This window comes from Doryrhamphus excisus, chromosome 5 (genome assembly GCF_030265055.1).
Source record: "Doryrhamphus excisus isolate RoL2022-K1 chromosome 5, RoL_Dexc_1.0, whole genome shotgun sequence".
Taxonomy (NCBI): domain Eukaryota; kingdom Metazoa; phylum Chordata; class Actinopteri; order Syngnathiformes; family Syngnathidae; genus Doryrhamphus; species Doryrhamphus excisus.
This window is the reverse complement of record NC_080470.1, coordinates 11,619,640-11,643,354: the sequence shown is the minus strand read 5'-3', so window position 1 is coordinate 11,643,354 and position 23,715 is coordinate 11,619,640. Positions and strand designations below refer to the sequence as shown.

The following is a 23,715-nucleotide window of genomic DNA, read 5'->3' as shown; positions in this document are numbered from 1 at the left end:
CATTATGTGCTTGGCTCGGGAATTCTCACACTCCATCCAAAGCATCTCCCATTTTTAGACTCAAATAAGTGGGAGACTTAAGTGAGTGAGAGGATAGATATCAAATGGCTTCAAGCTGAGCTTTATAGCTGCAAGGACAAGAAGATAAAAGTGACATGGAGCCTTCATCTGTCCATTCCGTCTCCTGATGGCAAATTAGTTGAAGTCAACCCCGCAATGTTGGCTTTCTGTGTGAACGTAAAGAAGCCACAATAACATCCGAGATTCACTTCCCTTTCCTGTGTTCTGTTCTGTCGAATCTAACCTGACTCTATTCTGTTTGTTTTACAGGTGAGCCACGGAAGTTTGACCCGAAGTTCAGAGGTCCAGTTCATAACAGGTATTGATTATCGTCACTATCATACTATTTCAATGGCCGTAATGTGTAGCGTGTACGCTGCTACTTTTCTCACGCTTTGAAGCCTGCAGCTGAAACAGTGATGCGGCTAATTAATGGTCACATTCTGGTCTCACAACATCATTTTGTGCTTTGTGTGAGTGCCCTCATCATGAGTGATGATTTTATCTTTTCTGATTTGAGTAAAATTCAGGCTAGCGATACCGATATTACAAATTTGTTGGGTAAATAAAAAAAAAAAAGAAGCACATTTCAAATCACAGCATAGCTCATAAAATAAAGAATGTGAGACAACAGAGTAATTTATCCATGTATTTTAAACAACTGTATAACATTTAGACATGGTCTGCAATTGGGGTGATTTTGTCAAAAATTCAAATCAGGATTAATTGAACCACCAAATTAGATTTTGGTCAATGTATGATTATCCCACTCTCAACTATGTACTCTGTAAATAATTGAAGTGAAATGTATGCACAGATGAACAATTTAGTGTTATTCATTGGAACAATAGATTTGATACAACTAGAATAAAAATCTAATCTAAAAATTCCCATTTGAAGGAGAATTTTAAAAAAAAAGTATTTCTTGCAAGCAAAATAAATATATATCCTTATGTAAAAATCTTATGTAAACGAAACAAAAATTGCCATGGCAAAGAAGAAAATTATTTCTTGTAAAAAATCAAAAACTCACATTTTAGTTTATAAATTAACATGCAGGTTAAAACACTGCAATCCGCTCTCTAAATCTAGAATGTTCTCCTTGACGGGCCTTGACAGGATGGCACTCGAGTCTAGTGTTATATTGTTTTACAAAGTCAGAGCTTACCGTGGTGTAAAAAAACGAAATTGCTACGCCCTCTCGTATTCTCTGCTGCAGTCAAGTGACTGAAAGCGGAAGAGCTGCTCCTTGCTGTGCTTGTGTGTGAGGGGAGGGCCATGTACTCCGTTAGAGAGACACACAGGTAGGGAGCAACAAAAGCAAAACAAGTTAATATATTTGTTATATATTCACACAACTACTGAACTGTGAACAAAGCAAAATTACCGAATCAAATTATGATCACACGCTACACGGCGAACGAGTGGTTAGCGCGCAGGCCACACATCTAGGAGACCTGAGTTCGATTCCACCCTTGGCCATCTCAGACACACCTCAGTGATTTCTCCAGGTACTCAGTTTTCCTCCCACATTCCAAAAACATGCTAGGTTAACTGGCGACTCCAAATTGTCCATAGGTATGAATGTGAGTGTGAATGGTTGTTTGTCTATATGTGCACTGATTGGCTGGTAACCAGTCCATCTCGCCAAATGACAGCTGGGATAGGCTCCAGCACCCCTACGACCCTCATGAGGATAAGCGGTAGAAAATGATTGAATGAATGAAAATTTTGATAACGTTTCTTCACAAAGTTGAGCATTTATTTTTGATAACTCATTCAATCCCAGCCATATTTCAAAAGCCATTTTTGATTATTTTGACTGATTTTTCAAGGCACATAAAATATTGTGTTCTCCGGTATGTATGTAGGCCTAGAGGGTATATAGTATGTACCAAATTATATAACAAAAGAAAGATTAGACTCTCATCTTTCATCAGAAAAAAAGTTTGTTTTTACCCTTTTCCGTTCTTTAGTAATCAGCAGCAGAACATAGGTAAGAATGCCTGCAAGTGGAAACTAGACTTTAGACTTTATTGTTGAAAATTAGTATATGTGATCTTTTAACTTTGTCAGTCTTTCTTCAGAGGCCGACTACATGTGCTCAAAAAGTAGTTGCAGCCTTCTGACAGGTGTATATTGATTTTCAGCTATTGTATAGGCTTTCTGTCTCAGGGATGACGGATAGATCATTTGTCATGCTACGTTAATATAGATGGAGGCAGTGTGCCGGCAGCGCTCTCCACTCCACCTCACACATCAATGGTCATAAGTTAAACTGGTGAGGCTACCACACACGCAGACACACACACACACGTAGTACAGTCAGCTGGACTACTGCTGTAAGTCAACCATGAACCACAATGAAGTAAAACCACCCACTGTTTTAAGATGATATTGTACTGAGCAGTCAGACCCTTTCTTTCCAGAGTTCCACTTTAAGTTTGTCTTCTTTATATCTTTATGGTTTTTCCCAGTTGCTACCCTTTTGGTAAAGTTTTGTTTGACTTTTGAGTCACATTTGTTTGGAACATTGGGCTTTGTATTTCATCCAAAACCAGATGAATACAACCATCTATTTCTTGTTGTTCTTGCAAAAATTTTTGATAGAGCACTTGTATATAATGATGTCATTATACAGTATAGCACAGGTTTATTTAATGAACTGGCTGATGGGTGTTGAGGGATGTTCAGCGGCACAATGCAGAGGAGACTTTTGCATTAAAGCACGTATGTCCCCTGTGGGCCTCACCACAGACTTTTATCTTCTTTTTTTTTTGATGATTTAGTCATTTTCAGAGGTAATGCTATATCTTATCTTTGTTCAATTCAGTGTCTGCAGGCTACACGCTGCATGTTTCAGTCCTCCTGTGTCTTTCCTCCCATCCTCTGCAACCCATTTCTTTGCTCCATCTGAGCAAAGAGGCACCATGGATACTTTGATGTTTCTCTGGCTGAGAGGCTTTCTCCTAATGAGAGAACATACTACACAAAGTTGTCTTGTTTTCGCACACGTTCAATTGCTGATCATTACAGTGGGGGTTAAAACTCAACCTGTCATCTACTTGACACATTTCTTAAATAAAAACATATACATTGGAATGAAGTGAGCATGGAGCAGAAAATCAATTTGCGGACTATTATGGCCTGCTTTCCTGAGATAAGAGAACAAAGCCGAATTGTTTTCACATTGTCAGCTTCCTGCCGCATCACTCGCACGCTTCTGAGGTGACTTTGTATTAGGTGCCTGCCGCACTGCTGCTGTGTTTGCACTTTGTCTTAATAATGCACACGCGTCGATGGCGGGGAGTTGACACATCTGGCATGACTCTCTCGTTACTGCGGAGGAGGAGCAAGGTCAGCTCCCAGCCGCGACCTCAGATCTTTCCGTCTAATCGCCGACAATGATGCACACCCGGGCAATCGTTAACTTACATTCTACAAAGCCTTAAAGGATGACAGGGAAAATTCAAAGAGGAGGGTTGCAGCAGTCGCCATGGCAACCTGAGCAGGGCTTTGACTTGTTTTTTTTTTTTTTCAGATTTGAAATTTAACACTTAAACATTGTCTGTTGATTTCAACTTGTCTTTGGTTTGTCATGTGATGGGCCGCATTCATTGGCTTTTGTCTCAAGAAACACGGTTGTGCTTTTAGGCAAATGCAACAGGCGTCCAATTAGATTCCCAGATCTGATAGTATCTTCTTCTGAGCTCTTAATGCTCGTATATTGACAGAGCAGGTATATGCAGAGAGGTGATTATCTTGCAGCAAAGACAGGGCTCACTTCAGCAAGCTATCTTGGCACAGCAAACATTAATGGGAATTTGTGATGGTAATTTGCAGCCACACATGTAACTATTCCAGGATAATTTGCTCCTTCATCTATAAATTACAAAAAGTGACCCCTATAGCTAATAGGCTGTGGCGCATCGTTTGAAACTATTATTACAACATAATTACATTTGTCACAAAGTATAAATCGGGACAGTTTATTTGGCACTTACAGTGGTCATTTTACAGCAAGAGTAAAATGTACATGAAAATGTAGTCTTTATCGAGAACTGTAAAATAATGTGGTTACCATGAGAATATGATAGTAATGCAATTGTCTGTTTGAAACTGGGGCGTCCTGATACAGCTTTTTCACTTCCAATTCCAATAAGTACAAATAATACATACTTTGATGACTTATTTTGTAGTCTGGGATATTAGACAAGGCTTGAACAAGTGCTATTACTCAAAACAGAGAACAGTTAATCAATAGTAGGTAGAAAAACTGACCCATTTACTTCTTTCTGCATCTGAGGTATAGTTTTATCTACAATGTAGTGGTGGCTAGGCATAATATAGTATGGTTGGAAGTACTCAGACCCAACTGTACCCAGTAGCGACAGGGGCTGGTTATTTCTGTCACAGCTAATGACTGTGAGTCTGGGAGTTTCCACATCTTTTTTGGAGTTTCAATGAAAAATACGCATGGCCGACATCACTCCTACTTCATATTTAACACATTAGCACACGCTGTTGTGATCACATTGCCTCTGTAGAGGCCACCAGCAGCCGGATATATGTGGTTGCTGGTGCTACTTGTATCTTGTGCCAATATCTGTGATTTTAGATGCAATCCTGTACCTGTACCTGTACTTGACCCGATATCCAATATCAGGACACCCCTAGTGTTTAACATGTTGGACTGTAAATTCACCCGTTATCACTTTGATTAAATTAAACACAGTCATCTATAGTCACGGGGTTGCTGTTAAAAAAAAACTGTCAAAAAACACTGGCATTCATAGCTGTGGCTATAAGCAACCCCTTGATGTTGTTTGCATGAACTCAACAATATGGCAGTAACTAAATTTGATGTATCATAAGTTGTCAGCATCCAGCAGCTTTATTTGTCTCTGCATGCACTTTAAAATGTTCTGTTGCTGCTGTGTTGTGCAATATCTGTATTAATATTCAGACACACCTATGTTTTTCTTTCCACTTGCCCATGCAATCCAATTCAATTTAATTCAACTCCAATTTAATTTACAGTACAAACACAGATTTACCGCATCATTTGTTCGTACACAAATTTGACAATTATTTCTGCATTCCCAAATAATATTGTTGCAATAATATTCTTAACAACATACATTTCTGCAGTTCTCCCGAGATACAGTAAGCAGTCTTCCGTGATGACATGTATGATGGTGCCTCAATTACAAATGTGAAAATTAGAACGATTTTATTTGCTAACGAGCTTGAGAGAAGTGGAAGAGATGAGCGTCCCAATTCAGTATGTGTAGCGGATGTTGTGCTCATGTCCATGAAAGTGTTCACACGCTACTGGACTCACTGCTCAGTTGTTTTGCCTTTTGATGGACTTCCAAGACGTTGGACTGACAGCTTCTCTTCTGTGCGCGAGCTTGTTATTAAAAGAGGATGGTGAAGAGGAGAAGATGTCGCTTTTAAGAGAGCAGGCTATTGTGGAGACAAAGTCAGCCTTCAAATAGACGTGCCCCGTGGGACAGTTCATCCCTGGAGGGAGGCTCAGAAAGTCCATAAAGCTCCACTGCAGTTCGTGAAACTGTTTGTACGGTTGTCTTCTTGTCCTTGCGTTAGTGTAGCAAAGTAGTGTCTGAAAAATAGAAGCGGATTAAGACTACTTCCTTAACTCAATGCACTCCAGGTTTATCTTGGCTGGTAGCAACTCAGATAGCATTGTGTATTTCCCCACATTTAGATCCCAGTGGAGCCTTGTGCTAAATGTGTTTACTCTTGTTATTGATTTGGATAAAAGCATTTGCAATAGCTAAATGGCACACATGAATCAATTACTTTTTTTTTACTGTCATTATCCTGATGTTTCATGTTTACCATCCCATTCCCTTACAATTTGTCATCTTTGCAGGAGCTGCACGGATGTGGTCTGCTGTGTTATTTTCATCATCGTCATCCTCGGCTACATCGCGCTGGGCACTGTGGGTGAGTGTGACACATTGGTGCTGATTATATCACACACGTGTTTCATAATCACGCAGAAATACTCAATGTGAAGAGGCAGAGCTGACAGCAAAGGAATCCAAATCATCAATAGTTGCTGCTGGAGTGAAAACCCAATGTCGGAGTGCAAGTCAACGCAGCATGACATTAAGTTTCCCACAGCCGCTCCCTACTGGGTTTCACACAAAGACAGCTGATGGCTTATTTCCTGCTTAGGAACTGGGACTGTAGTCTCTATGAAGTCAGCCTTACTTATTGTTTCTTGTCAAAGCAAGATCCCTTTTGATGTTGAGATATGTCTGGCCCAAAGTGACCAAGGTAGTTTTGTTGTTTCTTTTTAATGCCACAGCATTAAAAACAAAGCAGTCATTGGTACTACACACACAATCCTTGATAAAGTGAATCAGGGGTTCTCAAATGGTTTCAACTTGGGACTAATGATCATTTATGTTGCTACCCACGATTATTTAGTCTTTTGATTTATTATTATATTAGTTATTTTATATGTATTTATTCCGTCACTTATTTAGTTTAGATTTTTTACACTTTTATTTATGTAAATGTATTTATTATATTTACCATATTTACCACACTATAAAGCACACATAAAAAGCCTTTAATTTGATCAAAAATCAACGCCACGCCATATACTCTGGTGCGCCTTTTGTGTGTACTGAGTCCTTCGGTAAGCGCTCCGCTTGACAATTGACTGACAATTTCCCGCTCAATCAGAGAACATTACGTAATACGTACAGAACGTACACTTGACCTCCTCCATGCTTATTTAGAAGACGTGAAAACATACAACAACTTGTTTAACTTTAATAATGTATTTAATAAGTACCACTTGTGGTACTTCACTTGCAACTACTGTCACCTTGTGATGTCATTTAAAAACTACTGTAGGACATCGCCTACAGCCACAGTTGTTAATGGCAATGTTTTAATCCCACACTAATTGGAGACCTTGGCAGTTATTTACATGTGTTAATTTGAGCATTTATGTTAAATACTTATAAAACTTTTAATAATTGGCCATGTGGTTAAATAGAGCTACATTTTACATACACTTTCTCATGCACAAGAAATCATGATCAAAGTTGAATCCATTGTATCTATTCATGGGTGAGGGGTGAGGTACAATATGGTTGAGGCTCAGGTGAATCAAAGCGTTGATACTCTTTTTACAACTAAATAGACAAGTCTTCCTCCACACGATGCAGCAGAACATGCAGAGAAAGCAAGCGTGTATCTTCTTCAACAAGATGTCTGATGGTGTGAAGTGCGGGGGCGTCAAGAAACTCCGCTTCCCCAGAGAAAGGCTTATTCTTTTAATAAACAGGAGTTACAATGCAGCACGCTTCTTTTGTGACTCATTCTGTATTGTTTCATGTCCTTGATTTACATCTCTGTATGGAGGTCATTCATTGTTAAAAAAATACATAGAAAGGTGACCTCCATCCATCCAACAGTTTTCTATGCCGCTTCTCCTCACTAGGGTTGCAGGTATGCTGGAGCCTATCCCAGCTGTCTTCGGGTGAGAGGCGGGGTACACCCTGGACTGGTTCCCAGCCAATCGCAGGGCACATATAGACTCGCATTCACACTCACATTCATACCTATGGACAATTTGGAGTCACCAATTAACCTAACCTAACAATTAACCTAACATGGGAGGAAACCGGAGTACCCGGGGAAAACCCACGCACGCACAGGGGGGACATGCAAACTCCACACAGGGATGCACAAGCGGAGAATCGAACCCAGGTCTCCCGATCTCCAGACTGTGTGGCCTACATGCTAACCACTCACATTTTGCCATTCTTTTGCTGCTTTGTCAAGTCCTGCCTCCACTAAGTGCTCTATGGTCTCCTTTCAGCCTGGATCCATGGCGACCCCAGGAAGGTGGCCTATCCAACTGACAGCCACGGGCAGTTCTGCGGCCAACAGGACACTCCTAATGCGTGAGTCTTCCCCCAGTTTTGTCAACTTCACACTCGAAAGAGGCGATGTGCACAATCCACAGAGATTTGATTCATTCACAAGAAGCTTTTTTTCTTTATGAGTAAACCTGACCTCCTCTCCTGGCCATCCACAGAAATAAAGCCATCTTGTTCTACTTCAACATGTTGAAATGTGCCAACCCTGCAGTGTTAATTAACCTCCAGTGCCCTACAACCCAGGTAAGACGTCGAGTGCCTGAAGGCGGGGGGGCAATGTATGCTTTATATGACTTGCACAACTTCTCTTCCACGCTCGGTTATGCAAGATTGATGGGCCTTCTCGTTAAGAAGGATGTGTTTCCTCCCCTAGCTCTGTGTCTCCAAGTGCCCTGACAGATTTGCCACGCTTCGGACTGCCCAGAATTCCACAACCTGGGAGTATTACAAGCAGTTCTGCAAACCAGGCTTTGGCAGTAAGGTATGAGGTTTATTGTTATTCATGAGATGAGCATCTTGTCAGTGGAAGCAAAAAAAAAACAAGTACATAGTTTGGACAATGCCAAGTGCTACGCAACCACAATATTCCCTACACTTGAAACACTCTTGCATCAATTGGCGTAGCCTGTGTCACGCTCAATATGAGATGCGTCATTTTGTTGGCACCCCTATGTGACACAGCAGACAAGTAGTATTTGTGATTGGCCTTGGAAGGCGTTTATTGGCATAATCATTGGCTGATCAATCAGAGCATCCATACTTCTATAATGTACTTTTAAAGAGTAGGCAGTTATCACACACACAGAGGGAGAGACTAGAGTAGAGGGACAACACATTTTCTTTTACATATTAGTGATTTCTGCATGCTTTCTTGCTGTCATTTTAACACTAGTGTGTGTGTGTGTCTTTGGTCCATGTAGCGTTCACATTTGAACCACACCAGAGTTCACTTGGAAGGGACTGAGACCTATCTCTGGGACCCCCTGTTCGGTGCACACAAGAATTTCTGATTATCGCGATCACATTGACCATACCAACCTTACGAGCAGAGCAAATACACCAGCGTTCATTTTAATGGTACCAAACGTGAAAAGCGTGAATGCACCCTAAAAGATGATGAGCTGCATTAATGCAATTGCAACAAAATGGCAGTACAGTCATCCCTTGTTTATTGTAGTTAATTCCAGACTTTTATTGTGTATTTGTTGTGAGCCAACCTGCAATAAATGCCTATTCTGGTGATCATGTCTGGTCCTTGTCTAACCAAACACTGACGCCTAGTAGCCAATGTAAAATACTACATTCACAATTAGAATGCTTCTGTATCATTTCTCCCTTTGTATATTATATCCCTTTATATTAAGAACAGTACTGCATCATCCTGAGAGATGTTACTAATATAAACAGGGTAACCAAAAAATTGTAAAAGCGTACAGTTCTCCTGTAGTAGTGTATCTGAAAGTAAAAATACAAGCCATACATTGTCTTTAAAGTTAAAACATGGTGAATATTGTTCTTTGTATAGGAAAATATGTATTATTTTTCTGCCCGGTTGCACTAATTAGGAGCTCATACTGTACATCACTGATGCATAGCACAGTCCTTTTCCATCATCTGGTAGCAGTTGAGTGCCAGTGATGTTGGCTTAGTGTTGCTGGTGTGAGATCCACAGAGCAATGTAATGTGGGAGCGTCTTTAGAACTCAGGTCAGGCACAGCTGAATCTTTGATTAGCCATCCCACAGCCACTCGTTACGTCATGTCGTAGAGTCCTACTTTGTGCTATTTTGTTGTTATTAAGATCTGTTTTGATGAAGTGCTTTTAAATTGATTATATATAAGAACTTTATATATTTAGGCCAATGTTTTACAGAATATTTTTGTGTTTAGGACTAATTGTTACTTTTGTTGTCTTTGCTTCCCATCAGCCGATTGAAGAGGTCATACGAGATGATGACTGCCCATCCATGATTGTGCCAAGCAGACCCTGTAAGCCAAAGTCACACTATCCATTTTTTTCATGCATTTTTTTCCAATTTACTTTTCTTTTCAGTTCTTCAGCGGTGCTTCCCCGATTTTATCACAAGAAATGGAATCTTAACTGTAGCCAACCAGACCGTCTTTAATGACGGACTCAGTGTAAGAAGTGTCAACGACCTGAAAGACGCTGCCAAGTAAGTGGCGCTGACATGACAATCTTTTTAACTCAAGAGGAGTGACACCCGGTTGGGCCATTAGTTCTGTCTGCAGTAAAATAATACAATGGAACCTCCAAGATCAAACACAATCCATCCTGGGACAATATTTTAGTTTCAAGTGTAAAGTTATGCCCATGTAATGGTTAAAAACAAAATGTAAAAAAAAAAAAGGTTCTCCCATTACGTGTGGAAGTGGTAAGTTTTTGAAACACGTTTAGAATAAGTAAATTGGAGAGGCTAACCAGTTAGCTCGGTAGCATGCTATGCTAGTGGCGACCATCTCTTATGTACCTACAGTGGTGTGAACAATCGGAATACAAAGGTCACTATGGGGTGGTATTTGACGCAATTAGAAGGTCAAACATGTTTTCAATGTTCTTAACTACAAAAATATTCTGTTCATTAATAGTATAGCTTTTTTGTTGATGACACAATGTTGCATCTGAACTACCATGTGCATCCAGCAATGTTATTTAGCTCTACGTGCGATAAAAAATGTCATTTGTGCTACTCTGCTGTTGTTGTGAATCCTGTTACACTAACTGTACACTCACAAACACTGTCTGAGCAGTTTGGTCCACATTACAATATTGATTCTGTTGCAGCTGTATTGTGGAATATACTTGCTAATAAATGAAGGACAGCTATGGAGGATGTAGGAAATAATGTTTGAGTTTGGAGGTTCCACCGTATGCATGATAATGACTTGTTTGAGACATGAAGATGCTATCATACTGTCACTAGGGCTGCCGCCTCTGCACCCAGAGAGCTGTGGACATACATGACAGGGTAGGACTTCCAATGTGGGCATGTCACCTATTGCCAAAGGAATGTGTCCTACTGCACACATTCAGAATCGCTTGCATGTTTCATGGCAAAGCTTTGAATACGGCCAAAATAAATCATGTATTGAAAGCAGTGAACATACATGATTCTACATTTGACTCTGGAATATTAAGTGCCGTGCTTTTCTTGTAGCTGGGTAACCGCCATGCAGCTTGGAGTGCAAAGGTCTAAGGCCGTTTCATTTTCTTTTTAGTTGTTTTGTACAGACTAACCTTGCCATGACCTACTCGCATGTTCTTCAACCTTCAATTACCGAGTCAACAGTTAGGTTTTTTGATTTCACCTCCTTAAATGAAGTTATGCATTACCTTTTGTGTAAGCACCAATAGAACTGCAGTGACACCTGGTGGACAGAATCAATACTACATATCACAACCGAGCATCCCAACTCATGTGTGAAGTTTCATTAGTGACTTTTCGGCGTCTGATTAGAGTGGTTTGTCACTTATTGTCTTGCTGAGTCTCGTCTCACAGGAACGACAGCTTGTCCTCTTGAAATAGCCTTGTCATACACAGTAGAGATGAACATATATATATATATATATATATATATATATATATATATATATATATATATATATATATATATATATATATATACACACACAGTCATTGCCAAGAAAATTGGCACGCCTGTGCTTCTGTCAGATAATGTAGCGCATCTCCATTTCTTTGCATTGGAACAACACAAAAAAGCAGAGGAAAAAAGCCAAATCGGGTAATTGCACAAAAAAATGTGTAATTATTTTCGAAACCACACCACAGCCAGTTAAAATGGGGCAAAGGTGACTGAAACATCACAAGATCTAAATGTTCTTGTGTTTATGGTGTGCAACATCATCAAGACGCTCACAGCCCATGGCACTATAGCCCAACCTCCCTGGACGTGGACGTGAATAAACAAGTTTGATCCATTCCAAATGAATTCAAGCTCACCTGCAGAGAGAGGGTACAACGGTGTCAGCTTGCACTAAAAGGTGACACAGACATATAAAAAAAGCCAGGCTGGAGTTTGCTAACACTCTATCCAATGTAAATTATTAGTATCATAGTATTTTTATTGCAATAGTGTTATTAGTATGTTATAGTATATAGTATTATGATGATGTTAGTATCTAATCTTTTTCCAGATACATAACAGCTAAATTGCAAAATGTCTCCCCTGCCGCACTTTGGACACCTCCGACTTAAAGGAAATTTATCCAGAAGACAGAACACTTGTGAGGTCAGAGGTCGATCCTTGTTCTAGTTATTCCGCATCAAATTCACCCAAGCATGGGAGTTGCTTTGTGCCACTCGGAACAAAAGAGGGAGCTTCCCCAAATTCTTGAAGCAATTGTCCAAAGAAAACGCAGTACATTCAAGTAATGCTTTGGTAACCATAGTGCTGCTTCTTTGACATAGAACTGGCTGGCATAACCTACCAGTGCTGAGAACTGCTTTAAAATGATTATTTCACTTTCAAAACTACAGTATGTTGTTCATCTCCTCCTAATTCCCTTTCTTTCCTCCTCTCCCTTGACAGCGGTATCTCCAGTCTGCTAAACGCCAAAGAATTTAGCTTGAGGATCTTTGAGGATTATGCAAATTCTTGGGATTGGATCCTCATGTGAGTTTCCATGGAACTTGCTATTGTTGAACATTTTGTAATGTGATTCTAATTGTATTATAGAGGCTGTATCTAAGATCAAGTGGTGTGAAACTGCATTTTCGTCATACTGATAGGTGTTGGCAATATTTTTGCAAATATGTTTGCTATATGCTATTGTTGTGACTGTTGCAGAGCTTTGGTCATAACCATGGTGGTCAGCCTACTCTTCATCCTGCTGCTGCGCTTCACCGCTGGCGTGCTGTTGTGGCTCATCATCTTTGGCGTCATTGCAGCGGTCGGCTACGGTGAGCAAAACATTCCGCATGATACAGGAGCACACAAAAGCGAGGACACGCCTCACATTTCAGGAAGCATGTTTCTGGCATTGTAGCTACTCAAGGACGGTACTATAGAAATGAACATGGATATAGTAGACGAGACGTCACACAAGATTTTAACATTAATTTTAAGAAAAGTGAATTCTAACATGTATTATGTGATATTCATGATCCCTGCCCTTGGGAAACAGAGCCACATGTAAATTTTCCAACATAATATGCCCAACACACCTCCAAGATGGCAAATTTTACTTCCATAGTATAATCCCATGAGGCGACGTAATACAACTAGTGAAATGTGCAGGCAGTACTCATTTTTGTGAGATATAAAAGTAAGATTCCTATATCAGCATAGTGAGCTGTTGTGTTGTTTATGTGTCTCTCAGGTATCGGCCACTGCTACTGGGAGTACAGTGTGCTAAGCGGGAAGCCAGGCGCCAACGTCACCATCTCAGACATTGGCTTCCAGACAGACTTCAGCATTTACCTGAAACTCAGCCAAACGTGGCTCATCTTCAGTAAGCAACAATTCAACTCTGTTTTCCAACTTGTACGCAAAGAATGAACTCAGTTCAAAATGCTTCCGCTTGTGCTTAAAGTGATCTCGCTGTCCGTGATGGAGGCCATCATTGTGATTATGCTGATTTTCCTGAGGAAACGGCTCCAGATCGCCATTGCACTGTTGAAGGAGGGAAGCAAGTAAGTAGTTATTTCCATATGCTCCGTGCATCCAAGATGTTCTACTGTGTTTTTTTTTTTTTCAGGGCTATCAGCTACATCATGACGACTCTCCTCTACCCCATCTTCACCTTCTTCCTGCTGTCCCTCTGCATCGCTTATGGCGCAGTCACAGCAATGTATCCTTCTGGTAATACAGTAATGCCTCCTTTATCACAGTTCATTGGTTCCAGACTGGACTGTGAAAAGTCAATTTCCGGAAAGTAGGATTTCTTAATCATAAATCTGTTCTAAAACTGTTTGACTGACTAAAACTGTTTAAAATACATTTTAACAGTATTAGAGCCCTTTAGACATAAAATAACACCCATAGAGTCACATTTATATTCCTATTAGCCAATATAGTAGATATAATCAGAGATAATGAAGCCATAGTTTACCTTAGGAGAGCTGGAAGTAGGAAGTGACCTCAAGGGTTCAGTGTTGAGATTTAGCTTGTTGTCAGCTACGGGCACAACAGTAATCGATGTCATTAAAATTATTATTATTATTATTATTATTATTATTATTATTGTGCCGGGCGGCACGGTGGTCTAGGGGTTAGCGCGCAGACCTCACAGCTAGGAGACCAGGGTTCAATCCCACCCTCGGGCATCTCTGTGGAGTTTGCATGTTCTCCCCGTGCATGCGTGGGTTTTCTCCGGGTACTCCGGTTTCCTCCCACATTCCAAAAACATGCTAGGTTAATTGGCGACTCCAAATTGTCCATCGGTATGAATGTGAGTGTGAATTTGTCTATATGTGCCCTGTGATTGGCTGGCGACCAGTCCAGGGTGTACCCCGCCTTACGCCCGAAGACAGCTGGGATAGGCTCCAGCACCCCCCGCGACCCTCGTGAGGAAAAGCGGTAGAAAATGAATGAATGAATTATTGTGCCTGTTGTGAGATAATTTAAAGGTGCAGTAAAAGCTGGTTGTTCAGGTCTCCTGCTTCGGTTGGTGGTTTCACTGAACAGCTACTGACACCTAGTGACTAATGTAGAATACTACATTCAGTTAGTGGTCTTAATGGCTTATTTTTATGCTTGGGATTGTTGTATTTGGGCTAAAAATACATACAATGTGATTAAATGTGCACATTTTTGAGAAATAATAGGCCAAAGTCAGCGATCATTAATTAATTAGTGTTAGTAAAAACACAATAGAGTGAGGGAGCGCTGTTCGAACTGCGACGGAGCGAGTCATGAAGGTAATTTTTCATAATGTACTGAGCAGGCAGTCTCTCCCGGAATCACTTGCAGGTTCTATGGTTATAATCACACTTTTTTGCCGTGATCAGTTTCACTGAGTACTGAGTGGTGTCCGCCTTAACTTGTTTGCCTCCAGCTTGTTAGCGTCCTCTGGTAACGCCGTGTACAAGGTGACATCAGCAGATGACAAATGTATCTACGGCAACCTCACATGTAACCCAAAGGTTAGACTCCCATTCATTCTGTGTTAGCATAGTCTTGATGATACTGACAACTTCTCACTCATTTCCGCCTGCCAAGACGTTCAGTGCGACCAACATCACCACCGTGTGCCCAGGGTCACAGTGCTTGTTCGCCTTCTATGGCGGCGAGAGTACATACCACCGCTACATCTTTGTCCTCCACCTGTGTAATCTGTTTGCCTTCCTGTGGATGGTCAACTTCACCATCGCGCTGGGCCAATGCACTCTGGCTGGGGCCTTTGCATCTTATTACTGGGCGTTGAGGAAGCCCAGAGACATCCCTTCCTGCCCGCTGCTCTCATCTTTTTGCAGGGCCTTACGGTACGTTGATGTTCAAAGTCCATGTTAAGAACCACTATATCATTTTGTAATGTAAAGATGTCACTATAAATCTACCACTCTAAATATGTTTTGCAGTTATCACACAGGCTCGCTGGCCTTTGGTGCTCTCATCCTCTCTGTGATACAAACCATCCGCGTTGTCCTCGAGTACCTGGACCACAAACTGAAAGGCAAGATGGAACGTCTGGACAGATTTTGGTTCAGTAATACCGAAAAATGCTTTAATTATAACACTTGCTGTGGTTCACTTGTGACACAAGGCACAGTAAAGTAAGGACATGATCGGCAGCTTTAGTGGCAAATTACATGCCATAATTCAAATATTCCAAACCAAAATGGCGTCTGCTGGGATGAATACATAGATTCTTACGTTCTGCTATATTTACCAGCTCACATTTCACAAAATAGACTTACTTTTTATACTTTGGTTTATTTTTTGAAGGATCCCAGAATGCCTGCGCCCGCTTCCTCTTGTGCTGCCTCAAAGGTTGCTTCTGGTGCTTGGAACATTTTATCAAGTTCATCAACAGAAATGCATACATCATGGTGAGTCTATAGTCTGAGTACTAGTCGTAGTAGCAGGTGTTATTAATATTATTGTTATTCATTAGCATTGTTAACATGTGCTGTTTTTTCAACAGATAGCAATATATGGGAAGAGCTTCTGCACGTCCTCCAAGGATGCATTCTTCCTCTTGATGAGGAATGTTGTTCGGTAAGAAAATCATTTCTGATGCCCCTGACTTGTGTTTTAGTGAACCACACTACTTCTTGATTCCCAGAGATATTTTGGTGTAATCAAGGATTAACTCTTAATCATTTATCATTGGTTACTACATCACAGTAGGAAATTGTAACCTGGTTCATGTTAACGCAGGAAGTGAACTGACTCCGTAATTGTTTGAAATGACCTACCCTTAATAAGTCACTAAATATTAGAAAAGGGTGTGCCGCAGGCCTAGAAAGAAACAATAAATAGTACTGTACAAGCATGATTATCTCTAATAACCATATGAGACCCAGAAAAACCACAGACCTGTAAAAACAAATGACTGTCTGCTGTGGCCATAAAACGTACTGGTTGCTATGTCAGCCATTTTGGGAAGGTTAAACCTCAATAAGTAACATCACTGGGTGGCCACTGCACAACACAACAGAACACAATCTTGTAGTTTTTTAAATTCATAATAAGGATGTCAAACACATGTCCCTCACAAAGGAGAAAAATACATTGCTGGGCCTCAGAAGGCTGACGTGCTTAGCCCAGTTGGCTGTTTATCCGTCTTTAAGAAGACCAAATGCAATATTCCCCTCATTTACAGCAGTAGTAATAAGGAGTGTCACTTACATGCATCAGAAGTTGTTTTTGTGCTTTTAGGGTGGCCGTACTTGACAAGGCGACGGACTTCTTATTGTTCCTGGGAAAATTACTCATTTCAGGAAGTGTTGGTGAGTCCCCTTCAGCGGGAAGGCTTTGTTTTCCTCCTATCCTGGCAATTTATTCACATTGATATAAAATCTATCTTTTACATACACAATGAATGTACATGTAAAGTGATTATTGCATTATCTTTAAATTTAGACTTTTAAAAAGACATCACTTGTTTTTCAATTCGTGTGCTCCAGGTCTGCTCGCATTTTTCTTCTTCACTCGTAAATTACCAGTCATTCAAGTGGAGGTACCCTCGCTAAATTACTACTGGGTCCCCCTGCTGGTAAGTACTGGGAGGTGTGAAGCATACGGCCTTTTTTTTCATCCCAAACAGAACAAGTTCTTGTTGTTGCTGTTGATAATGACAATAATGACAAAAAAGACATCTTGAATCTTGAGTGTTGAATTGAAGAGTTTTTTGTTTGCATAAAATTGGAATGGAATGGCCTTTATTGTCCTTATACAAGATGTACAACGAGATTGGAGAGCTTCTCCTTTCAGTGCAATAGTTAGGTTAAAAAAAGTATACAAAAAGTAAAAGTAAAAAAGACAGTTTAACAACATATATGCAAGATATCACAAAGAAAACAAGAAAACAAAAAAAATTACATTAATATTAAAAGAAATGCCACAAAAAGGACTGCACGGTGTAACAAGTTTGATTCCCCCCTCGGGCATCTCTGTGTGAGTTTGCATGGTTTCCTCCCACATTCCAAAAACATGCTAGGTTAATTGGCGACTCCAAATTGTCCATAGGTATGAATGTGAGTGTGAATGGTTGTTTGTCTATATGTGCCCTGTGATTGGCTGGCGACCAGTCACGGGGTGTACCCCGCCTCTCGCCCGAAGACAGCTGGGATAGGCTCCAGCATACTCACTCAAGAAGAAACAATCGACTGGAAGTCAGCTATACCCACATACTACATTATATTTGAAGTTTACTTTTTTGTGTATTTCGCAAATATAGTCCTTCACATGAATACTCGCATGCTGTGTTATGATTGACATATGCACTATTTGAGAGTAAAAAAAAAACATTTATGGCAGAAACGTAATTTAAAAAGATAGAAATCACTGATGATTTACTGTAGTTGTTAACTATTGGTGATTTTGGTCTGTTGGTTTCTTCTAGACGGTGATATTTGGATCGTACATGATTGCACATGGTTTTTTTAACGTCTACTCCATGTGCGTGGACACCTTGTTCCTGTGCTTTTGTAAGTAGACTTTGTCTTTTGAAGTACTTTGCATGACATCACGTTGGTTGACCAAACATGTAGCGTGTTCTGTCTTTTCTCTACTACATTACAACTCATGCACTCACACGTCTCTTATTAGCATTTAACTCCTTACTGAAGCCTCTGCATTGCTTCCCTGCTTGTCTGCTTTCCCACTTTGCTTTCCCGTCCGTGGTGGATCATGGTCCTCAGGTGAAGACCTGGAGAGGAACGACGGTTCCCCCTCCAGGCCCTACTACATGTCTCCCGGCCTGCGCAAGATCCTACACAAAGCGGATTCCCTTGCCAAATCTTCTTTGTGAGCAACCAGTGGCTGTTGAACTACAAAAAAACAACAGCTCTCACATTGACTTTTCTTCATATCTGCTGTAAGTGAGTGTGTGTGGATGCATCACAGCCTGGACATGAAAACACCCCCGCCCTCACTTTAAGATGCTTTTTTTCCCTTCCCTGCATTCTCTGCCTTATGAAGAGGATACGTGTCAAATCACAGGCTGGCCTCGATGGACAAAATGCAGAAATGCAACGTACAAAGGCCCCATGTGGTATACGGCAAACACCATGTTGGAAAAATGGTGGCACTTTTACTGGAAAATCAACTTTTATATGCACTGTCATTTCTACAAAGAACCATGTGACTTACAGTGGATACAGGAGAAACATGAAATAGCAGCTTTTTAAAGCATGGAGGGGAAAAAAGGACAACTCACTCAAACATCATGACATATATGACCTCATACAATTCAACTGAAGGGAGAAAATATTAGAGAATATTTACAATTAGATAGTTGCATCACTATAGAAAAAAATCAAACTAGAAATACTACAAAGTGAATTGCGCTCAAGAACTACAATAAAGCAAAACTATTGCTTAACTTTTTTGGTAACTAACCTTGCATAAGGTTCCCTAAATGTCATTCATTCATTTTCTACCGCTTTTTCCTCACGAGGGTCGCGGGCATGCTGGAGCCTATCCCAGCTCTCTTTGGGTGAGAGGCGGGGTACACCCTGGACTGGTGGCCAGCCAATCGCAGGGCTTAAATGTCATGCACATGTGAAAACCTTTGAAGACACAGGTAGGCGTTTGCAGAGCAATACTGCCACCCAGTGGCGTTTTATAGGCATTGCTGGGATGAATAACACCTGTGTAGTGTATAATGTGTATTTATGTTATTTTATTTATTTATGTTCGGAGTTGGAGTATAGAACACTTGTTTTGAACTTCTAAGTACAGTCTTTATCATTTTAGGAGACCTGTAGACATAAAATAACACCCCTATAGCCACCTTTACGCTTTTGTTATTCTTTGTCAACATCACATTGCTCAGCTCTAATGCACAGGCTACGGGATCACTGCAGAGACACAAGAGACAGCCATGGTTTTAAACATTACTAAGCTGGCAAGCTCACTAGTTAGCCACCCATCCATCATATATGCCGTTTATCCTCACTAGTGTCACGGGTGTGCTGGAGCCTATCCCAGCTGACTTCCGGTGAGAAGTGTGGTACTCCCTGGACTGTCGCCAGCCAATCACAGGGCACATATAGACAAGTCATCAATTACGTCAATTATAACATGCAACAACTAAAAAAAAAACATATGCACAGGGAGAAGAACATGCAAACTCCATACAGAGATGCCTGACTAGTGAGCTTCCAATTAATTTTTTTATTTAAAAAAAACTTATTTATTATTTATTTTTAAAAAACTTACCACTTCTTTTCACTCTATTATGATGGAAAAAATAATCTAATGTCATGTCTCAGTAATGTAACATTAATGACACCTAGAGGTCATAATACTACATATACCGTTGTCTTTCAATATTTTTTGACCAACCAACAACAAAACAGTGATCAATAATTAATTTAGATATCGAGGGAGCAATAATTGAGCCAACATATTGCAAGAAACGACTGTACACACTGATGCAACAGCTGATTGTACAGTTTAAGTAAAAAGATTTACTCTTCACTTGAATTGCATAGGTTATAGGTCACATTATTTTGGGGGAGGTGGGTGTGGGGACTTCCAAAGTAAAATTTTAAACAATGCAAAAAGCTGCTATTTTAAAACCTTATCCTCTCGTCCAGCATGATGACTTTGAATTTGAGGTTTCTTTCTTCCACCATATTTCTAATACTAATAGATCCTCTGCAAAAAAAGAAGGTATGTATTCGACATTCTTTACATGACACCACTGCACATCATGCTCATAATAGATGTACTGTAAACCAGACTTTGTGGGAGGTCAAGACTTCAAGAGGAGGGACACTGATGAAGGATGAGGTTTTTTTCGGCGGTAGTCGCTGGTTTATGTGCCTAGTTGTGTTATTAATTAAAAAAAAAAGATGAAATTGTTTTTTTTGTGGTTTTAGAGCTAACACTGGAAACTCTTTGCGATACAGTTTCTATAAAAAGGATGTCAAAGCCATTTTTGGTACATTTTTTTATGATTGGATGGTTGAGATGTAGTGCTGTTTTAATACCGAGTATAATCGACACATCTGTCTCAAGGTAACTCCGTCTTCTTTTGCTTAGATGACTTTTTTACTGATTAAATCCAATGATAATGTGAGTCCCTTTTTTAAAAATAAATTTGAATGACTTACATCAGTCAGTTCACAATTTCTTTCTTTTTTGATTTTTCTTTAACACTGCTTCCCTCCTAGTGTGGGATTTGGAGGTGAACGACGGCTCTCCTCAACGGCCTTTCTACATGAACAAAACCCTGCAACGTATCCTCAACAAAAAGAACAAGAAAACAAAGGGGGTCAAAACATAGCAGGGCTAATAAATTGACTTTTGTCATTGACTTGAGAAAAATACATTTAAAAATGTTAAAAGCCAGGGTTTAAAACCCCACAATAGACACCTACTGTGACTGAATGAACGTGCGTCAGTACTGTACATCCATATAAGGAATCACTGGCTCCACCCCGGGTTCAAGCTGAGTGGGACCAATCATAGCGGAGTGGGCGTGACTATACAGCTGGAATAGGTGCAGATTCTGGAAGACCGAGAAAGCTTTCTGTGTGGGTTATGGTGTGTACTGTCGGTAGTCTGTAGGAGTCCACGAAACATAACATAACAGGTCCTATTTAGAACATATTGCTGCAGTCCTCCTTAGAACCAAAAATGCATTTACAGTGTTCCGTAATGGCGCAGAAAAGTCCAACTTTTTGTGCGATGGTTAGCATCCTTCTCAGCCTTTTGTGTGCAGGACGTTTCGTCGACATTTTGGGTTTTGTTGGGGAGAAGATTGCAAATATTTAAACGCTGCAAGCTAGCAAGACACGGGCAGTCAGCTGGGTGGCACGAAGGAGATTGATTGACAGTGGTGTACAGCCAATCAGGACGCAGAAGACAACAGGCGGTGTATACAGACCGATTGAAGAGAGGGAGAGAGAGAAAGCGAGATACTCAACTTCCGTAACCCACATTCTAATTCTTCTTAAAGGGCCACGCTCGGCATGTAACAGCGTCCATAGCTGTAATAATAAAAATATTAGTAAATGACTTATTTCCACTCACGAAATGACCAGTTTATTCTAATAAGGCCATTCAATAAATATGTTTTGACATAATTAAATTCGCTTTAAATAAATAAATTATTTAATAGTGTCATTATGGGGATAAATGTAATACATTATTTCGCATTTCAATTTATATAATTAAGTTTGTTTAAAGAAAACGCTATAAGAATTGAATTCTGTTTCTGTGCTCCTGTTGTTCCCAGATGTAGCCGCTAGGGGTCCAGTGTTGATTATCTCATATTGAGGAATGTTTTATTACTTTCACGAGTTTATGGCAAAGCAGTTTGTTTTATACTTTCACCAAACTGCTTTTCTGAAGCATCATTGCACATTGAGGCAGCAGTCCGAAAACCTCAAGTTTGGTGCTGTCCCGGGGACACACTTCACCCACCTTGCTCCTCCAACCTAAACCAGCTCCACCAAGAGGGGGATCATATTGAGTGGGTAGCACTCTGCACCCTGTCCCGGTGCTCTACTATTGTCCCCGGAGACAGAAGAATGCCTTGAGGAGAGAGCATCACTATATAAATGCCATTTTAGACACTGCCACTTTAAAACAGTGTATCATATTGTTAAGTCATTGTACCCACCATTGACTGTTATAGAGCAAAGTTGTTTAGGTAAGTAAGAGATTACACAACATCTTTTAGTGCTCCCTTGTCTTCCCACATGTGTAGCAATAAGATTCTTTTGGTCAACCACAGCAGAACAAGTAGACACAAGTAGGCAGAATGTGCCAAACATCTTCAGCTCAACTGCACAACTCCTTTACACTTTTTATTTATTTTTGTTTGTGTGGGTGTCGTGTCTTTGTTTATACAATAAAAATTGTACCTTATTGTGCATGTACTTGTTTGTACCCGTAGCAAAAACCTTGCATGTTTTGCTAGTGGAATTTATCTTGTAATAAAATAAGACTCCACGTGCACACAATAAATTAAAACAAACATGTAAACATTCACATACTTTAAACAATAAATAAGCATGTTTTGGTGTAATAGTAAGCAATGTAATATAAAGCAGGGAGGCTTCAATAATTATTGTATGCAGCGTGCATGTATTTTAATGTAGTAATATTAGTATTATAGTTGTGATGAGAGGTGCCTCTAAAGTTTTGAGGAACATGAGATGGATGGGCTAAATATTAGAAACATCTCCCAGCAGAGTGGTACATTGTTTTAAGCGCAATTTTGTGTGTGCAGGTGTACCTAATGAAGTGGCCAGTGGGGTACAGGGAAGCCTCCCCGCCTCCATATACAGTACTATTAAAAAAGAAAACAAACATGCCAATTACAGTTTTAATACTGCGTGTTTGTGTGTCGCTCAGGCGTGAGACACAGGCAGCGAGGTCATGGCGTACTGGGCTGGCATCAGTGGTTCAAGCATTGATGAAGGGGGATGGACTGCAGGACACACACACACACACACACACACACACTAGCATCATTACAGCACTTTCATTGTTCGATTAATAATGTCTGATTGTCTCCTCCGATGGAACGGATCGATAAAATGATGTCCATTTAGCATGTCGAGCGATGTCATGTTTGTGACAAGTTTACAGTAAAAATGCAATATATGCAGTACATAACACACTACATGGACAAAAGTATTGGGACACGCCGAGTGAGCCTGTGGGGACATTTTGTGCAAACTCTGTTGCATTGAATGAATATAGATCGAATTTGTCAGAGTATATTCGTTTTAAAAACTATTTAGAATCTGTGTAAAATGGCAAAGCTACACAAAAAGTGATACTTTTTGTCCTTGGGAATTTGAAAATAACACAATTGCGCCTACAGTTTTCTTAACATAAACTCATAATGCAATCCTTTCAAGAGCTTATTGAATTACTGCATTGTAGTTGTAATTTTTTAATTTGTCCACTAGATGGTAATACCATTTCCCAATTCAAAGCATAAATGCAAATTTCTTACATAGTGTCTCTATTGATGTTGGATAATAGGGTGTATTTGTTATTATTTGAACTCATTCAATACCAGAGACAGAGTTATATTTTTTTTTAAAACTCGA

General features: G+C 40.1%; 2 protein-coding genes and 1 long non-coding RNA gene across 9 annotated transcripts in view; 1 reads left to right on the top strand and 2 right to left on the bottom strand.

Moving 5' to 3' along the window:
* The window catches only part of slc44a5b (solute carrier family 44 member 5b), a 35,045-nt gene extending 12,448 nt beyond the window's left edge, over positions 1 to 22,597 (top strand). Inside the window, exons 2-23 of one of the 3 annotated variants that reach the window (XR_009129978.1) lie at positions 331 to 379; positions 5,960 to 6,033; positions 7,931 to 8,015; positions 8,150 to 8,234; positions 8,365 to 8,472; positions 9,919 to 9,979; positions 10,044 to 10,164; positions 12,560 to 12,643; positions 12,818 to 12,930; positions 13,350 to 13,481; positions 13,563 to 13,662; positions 13,728 to 13,820; positions 15,027 to 15,114; positions 15,191 to 15,453; positions 15,550 to 15,644; positions 15,917 to 16,020; positions 16,116 to 16,189; positions 16,853 to 16,923; positions 17,101 to 17,189; positions 18,039 to 18,123; positions 18,337 to 18,512; positions 18,617 to 22,597. Coding sequence is in view for 2 of the 3 variants with exons in the window: in XM_058074494.1 (XP_057930477.1) it covers positions 331 to 379; positions 5,960 to 6,033; positions 7,931 to 8,015; positions 8,150 to 8,234; positions 8,365 to 8,472; positions 9,919 to 9,979; positions 10,044 to 10,164; positions 12,560 to 12,643; positions 12,818 to 12,930; positions 13,350 to 13,481; positions 13,563 to 13,662; positions 13,728 to 13,820; positions 15,027 to 15,114; positions 15,191 to 15,453; positions 15,550 to 15,644; positions 15,917 to 16,020; positions 16,116 to 16,189; positions 16,853 to 16,923; positions 17,101 to 17,189; positions 18,039 to 18,123; positions 18,337 to 18,446 (2,084 nt within the window). In the remaining variant the exon portion in view is untranslated. Of the gene's footprint in view, positions 1 to 330; positions 380 to 1,279; positions 1,365 to 5,959; positions 6,034 to 7,930; positions 8,016 to 8,149; positions 8,235 to 8,364; positions 8,473 to 9,918; positions 9,980 to 10,043; positions 10,165 to 12,559; positions 12,644 to 12,817; positions 12,931 to 13,349; positions 13,482 to 13,562; positions 13,663 to 13,727; positions 13,821 to 15,026; positions 15,115 to 15,190; positions 15,454 to 15,549; positions 15,645 to 15,916; positions 16,021 to 16,115; positions 16,190 to 16,852; positions 16,924 to 17,100; positions 17,190 to 18,038; positions 18,124 to 18,336 lie in introns of all 3 variants that reach the window. The other 2 variants (XM_058074495.1, XM_058074494.1) reach the window with 2 other exon arrangements.
* LOC131130222 (uncharacterized) lies at positions 11,722 to 17,169 on the bottom strand. Its single transcript, XR_009129979.1, has 3 exons — positions 16,823 to 17,169; positions 14,082 to 14,146; positions 11,722 to 13,642 (listed from the first exon to the last, which is right to left on the bottom strand). It is a non-coding gene; the product is annotated as an uncharacterized LOC131130222 (long non-coding RNA).
* LOC131130220 (LIM/homeobox protein Lhx8) overlaps positions 22,445 to 23,715 on the bottom strand; it is a 24,061-nt gene continuing 22,790 nt past the window's right edge. For 4 of the 5 annotated variants that reach the window (XM_058074500.1, XM_058074502.1, XM_058074501.1 and 1 more), the window contains one exon: positions 22,446 to 23,084. In XM_058074500.1, coding sequence (XP_057930483.1) covers positions 23,005 to 23,084 — 80 coding nt within the window. In that variant the 3' untranslated portion in view covers positions 22,446 to 23,004. Of the gene's footprint in view, positions 23,085 to 23,715 lie in introns of all 5 variants that reach the window. The other variant, XM_058074499.1, reaches the window with a different exon arrangement.